This window comes from Perissodus microlepis, chromosome 7, assembly GCF_051167445.1.
Source record: "Perissodus microlepis isolate ML-2025 ecotype Zambia chromosome 7, ASM5116744v1, whole genome shotgun sequence".
Lineage (NCBI taxonomy): Eukaryota > Metazoa > Chordata > Actinopteri > Cichliformes > Cichlidae > Perissodus > Perissodus microlepis.
Genome location: NC_140467.1, coordinates 22,989,670 through 22,994,452, shown reverse-complemented (window position 1 = coordinate 22,994,452; position 4,783 = coordinate 22,989,670). Strand labels below are relative to the sequence as shown.

General features: G+C 38.3%; 1 protein-coding gene across 1 annotated transcript; it reads left to right on the top strand.

Annotated features, from left to right (window-relative positions):
* The first annotated feature begins 706 nt into the window (after positions 1-706).
* On the top strand, positions 707-4,216 carry LOC146383087 (uncharacterized). Its single transcript, XM_084936771.1, has 6 exons — positions 707-831; positions 1,475-1,553; positions 1,857-1,988; positions 2,696-2,740; positions 3,671-3,800; positions 4,000-4,216. The coding sequence occupies exons 1-6, from the start codon at positions 707-709 to the stop codon at positions 4,188-4,190; spliced, it is 702 nt and encodes a 233-aa protein (XP_084792897.1). The 3' UTR covers positions 4,191-4,216.
* Positions 4,217-4,783: the final 567 nt, after the last annotated feature.

The following is a 4,783-nucleotide window of genomic DNA, read 5'->3' as shown; positions in this document are numbered from 1 at the left end:
GGACGAATACTTTTGCAAGCCACTGTAAGTACACAGAGAGATAATGAGGGGATGAGGAACAGCTGGGACAAGGGGAAACAAAACTAGACTCACTGCATATAGGACAAGGACTTTCCCAATAAAACAGACATCACAAGGGTAATCTAATAAACAAATGAACTTAGCAAACCTAAAGAACTTATAAATAAACATCGACATCCAAACAAACTAAAACTTAAAACGCTGGGTCAACAGACCCAGGAAAGTGACAGTAAAATCATTTATTATACACATTATACTTATTTTCTTAAATTGCTTATCTATTATCTGTATTTTCACCTGGGGGTCTAGGGGTGCTGCTCTTCTTTTCATGACAAATTAGGACATGTTTATGATAACACACTGACAATATCAGGACAATTTTGGCCTTACTCTATCAGTGAACAACATGCCCATGCTAACTTAAACTAGACAGGCAAGCTAACCACATGTGTATTAAGTGTTACTTAAGAATAGGAACCAAACAAATTAACGGAACGAAATTAACTGTAACAGCAGTTTGCAAAACATTGTGACAGTTCTCAAGTGTTCCTACCTCAAATACAGCACGTGTTGCTGTGTTTTTGTTGTTAAATGGACGAGGAGAGACCGTGGCTGGTGAGAGGATACAGCATTTCGTCAGTGGAGCATAGAACGACGTCTCTGATTGGTCAACAAGTGAGTAAAGATGCATCTGATTGTTCGAAAGCCTCAACCAAAGAGCTGCTGGTCACGGCAAGATACAAACTCGCCGGAGCTCTGCGTGAACGGCACATCCGGGACCTTCAGCACTCAGGAGAGATTTATCTTGACGTATGTATTTACCTTTGATATCCATGCTTCGACGCACACTTGCAAGGTAAAGTTGTATGTTTAACAAGCTAATTAAGGTTAGTTAAACGGAATTAAAACAATACACAATCGATTTGAACAAATTGAAAGTGGTGAATGATGATAAATGTTAAAAAATTACTTAAGATTTATCTTTAACAATAGATATTAGAAGTTAAATTTAACTGTTTTTAAATTCCCACCGGAGTTAAAGGTACCTGCGGCCTTGCATGTGCTCTGCATCTTCAACTGCAGAGACAGTCAGTCTAAGCTCAGTGTAGCTAACTGCAACACACATTTTTTTTCAACACAAGATATGCTTGGGGGGATTTAAATGATAATATTAATGTTTTCGTATTCAGCACAAATCAATAATATTATAGTTATTTGCTCACGGTCTGGGTATCTGGCCCAGCGTTTCTGATGTTATTCTAAGGTTTTTGAGTATCTTATGTTTAATGGCGGGTTAGTTGAGTTTAGCTTAACGTTATTAATATCGTTTTAAGGAGTTTATGTTAGGGCTGTATATTACCACATTTGTATTTTCATGCCATGTTTCCTGTTTTATTTTGAAAGAGTCTGTTGCGTTCAGTTCATTAATCTCACTTCCCTGTTGTATCAATAGAATCATTTGTGCGAGCTACTACCCTGCTGTCCCTCTATCCTGTCTCAACCTCCAACAGGAAAGTAGAAGTCCTCATATGGTAGGACCAGTGATTATAGTGTGTGTTACATTGTCCTCATATTGTTTTAAGCTGTGAAGGACATGACTGTGTTTCAGTTGCCTTCCTCATGTGGTAGGACCAACAACTCTAGTGTGTTACACTGTCCTCATATCGTTGGGTAGCAGAACCGTACAGTGTTAAGTTTCTATAGAATCTGGTATAAGGAAGTCAGATCCTTCTGTAACAATGTTCACTGATACAAATATGATCTGTAGTTAATTAAATAGTCGGGATTTATACTAGAGAATGTTTCTGACGTTATATTGTTGTCTTTTGTTGCAGAGACCAAGTGCTGAGATCCTGTCTCAACCTCCTTCAGACCAATTGGTGAGTGACATACCCACTTCATTCTTCCAACAGGTTACACATTATTTTTTTGTATTTGGTATCAAGTATATGTGTCAGTTGGGCCTAGTGCATAAATGAAATGCACTTTGATTGTACTAAAACAATCAGTTTGAGTTAAAGTTAACCAAAATCACCATTGGCATTAGGATAAAGTAATTGTCTATACCATTTGTTAGTCCAAACTTTTCCCTTAAAGCATCAGCTTGATCTTTATTCTGACTAAATTTGATATTTTTGTCCTTTTACACATGTTTTTGTCCAAATAAGCTCCCGCTGATCAGTTTACATGATTTAATTTCTGGGGAAATAGATGGCTTTACATCAGTGTTGGGTTCAGAGCTTTTATTGACAACAGCAGGGCAAGTTAGAAGTCAGGAACATGAATTCTACATGTGTTCAGTCGTCATGTCCTCATATTGTTTTAAGCTGTGAAGGACATGAGTGTGTTTAAGTAGAAGTCCTCATATGGTAGGACCAGTGATTATAGTGTGTGTTACATTGTCCTCATATTGTTTTAAGCTGTGAAGGACATGACTGTGTTTCAGTTGCCTTCCTCATGTGGTAGGACCAACAACTCTAGTGTGTGTTACACTGTCCTCATATTGTTGGGTAGCAGAACCGTAAAGTGTTAAGTTTCTATAGAATCTGGTATAAGGAAGTCAGATCCTTCTGTAATAATATTCACTGATACAAATATGATCTGTAGTTAATTAAGTAGTCGGGATTTATACTAGAGAATGTTTCTGACGTTATATTGTTGTCTTTTGTTGCAGAGACCAAGTGCTGAGATCCTGTCTCAACCTCCTTCAGACCAATTGGTGAGTGACATACCCACTTCATTCTTCCAACAGGTTACACATTATTTTTTTGTATTTGGTATCTAGTATTTGTGTCAGTTGGTCCTAGTGTATAAATGAAATGCCGTTTGATTGTATTAAAATAATCAGTTTGAGTTAAAGTTTCCCATATTCAACATTAGCATTACTTGTTTGTGAACATCTTAGGAGAAAGAAATTGGTGTATCATTTGTTAGTCCTAACTTTCCCTTTAAAGCATCAGCTTGATCTTTATTCCTACTAAACTTGATGTTTTTGTGTTACATTGTCCTCAGATTGTTTTAAGCTGTGAAGGACATGAATTTGTTTTTTTTAGCCTTTCTCAATTGGTAGAACCAACAACTCTAGTGTGTGTTACATTGAAACTGAACAGCAGGGATGTTTGTCATGATGATAATAACACACTATCCGATTTCAAACAATCACACTGTGATGAGTATTATTAGTAGATTATGTTCACATGTAAAATATTCATATCAAATGGTAAATGGCCTGTATTTGTATAGCGCTTTACTAGTCCCTAAGGACCCCAAAGCGCTTTACACATTCAGTCATTCACCCATTCACACAGACATTCACACACTGGTGATGGCAGCTACATTGTAGCCACAGCCACCCTGGGGCGCACTGACAGAGGCGAGACTGCCGGACACTGGCGCCACCGAGCCCTCTGACCACCACCAGTAGGCAACAGGTGAAGTGTCTTTCCCAAGGACACAACGACCGAGACTGTCGGAGCCGGGGCTCGAACCGGCAACCTTCCGATTACAACTCTTGGGCCACGATCGCCCCTTAGCCCCTTAATGTAGAATTACACACTGCCCAACGCTGACATTGCCTACAATGCAGAGAAAAAAGCAAACATACCTATTGCATGCATTGATTCTCATATTTCACTGTTACTTTTCAAAGGCTCAAGGACCAAGTATTCCGGGGGTTCCAAGCCACACGCTTTACTCAGCTGCCCTGGACAAGATGAAGGGCACCTCTGCCTCAATCACCCTGGACAACAAAAACATTAGCAACACTTCACCAAGAAGGGGTAAAGGCACCCAAATACAAAATGTTTTAGGTGAATATACTTGTGATCAAAGGACAAGTTTGTTTTCAGACATGACACTATTGAGAGCTTTTATCATAAATCATTTCATCTTATTTGATTCCCAGCAGAACACAGCACTTCAAATGGTTCATTCCAAGCATCCTTAAAGGAGCAATAAGCAATATCTTTTCACTGCTAGGTGTGCTGTTTTGCACTGCCTGTAAACCAAACCAAAGTCTATGGCTGGAGATCAACACAGAGAGAGGGATTGTGACTTCATGCTGTACTCCAGATGTAATTACACCTCTAGTTCTTCACATAGTCATTTTTAATTCCTTCAACCTAAGTATGATGAATTGTGCTTATTGCTCCTTTAAAGTGCTCCAGTAGAAAGCAAGGTTTAAGAACATTTTGTATTCACATTATAAACTAGAATATTTTCTATCTTTTCTTGTATTTGCATTAAGATATTTTCTTTTGTTTCCATTTATGACAGCTGGGACGGTGAGAAGCAAGTGGACAAATGATGAAGTGAAGGTTGCTGAGCGGCACGTTTCACTTCATAAAAAGCTGCAAAGTACCAGGTAAAAAGGAATGTGACTGCTGCCTCCAAGCAGAGCCGGCAGCTCTGAAAGGCAGAGACTGGGTTGTCATAAGGTACTACATCCACAACAGGATCATAGCATTAAAAGAAAGATGCAAGAAAAAAAGAAACAAGCAAGAGAGATACTTTGTTACTTCCACAGTTATGTCAGTATTGCAGTTTTCTGTATTGCATTGTTCTTACTCATAAATCTGTGGTTTATGCTGGGTGCTTTTTGCAATTAAATGATAAGAAAGGCAGATAATGTTCCACGTTTTTATTCACATGAACATTCACTGCAAAATGAATTAATGCATTACAATATCAAGACTTAAAAAGTAGACTGACCACATTTGACCCATGTCTTTTTTTTTTTAAGTCTTTACACAGCTCAGATTTA

What these genes read in the sequence shown, in the direction of transcription:
- LOC146383087 (XM_084936771.1), top strand. Translation starts at nt 707, where the DNA reads ATGCATCTGATTGTTCGAAAGCCTCAACCAAAGAGCTGCTGGTCACGG. An exon ending in AAAGTAGAAGTCCTCATATG is followed by an intron (nt 1,554 to 1,856) that starts GTAGGACCAGTG and finishes CTTTTGTTGCAG; the next exon opens with AGACCAAGTGCTGAGATCCT. An exon ending in ATATGTGTCAGTTGGGCCTA is followed by an intron (nt 1,989 to 2,695) that starts GTGCATAAATGA and finishes CTTTTGTTGCAG; the next exon opens with AGACCAAGTGCTGAGATCCT.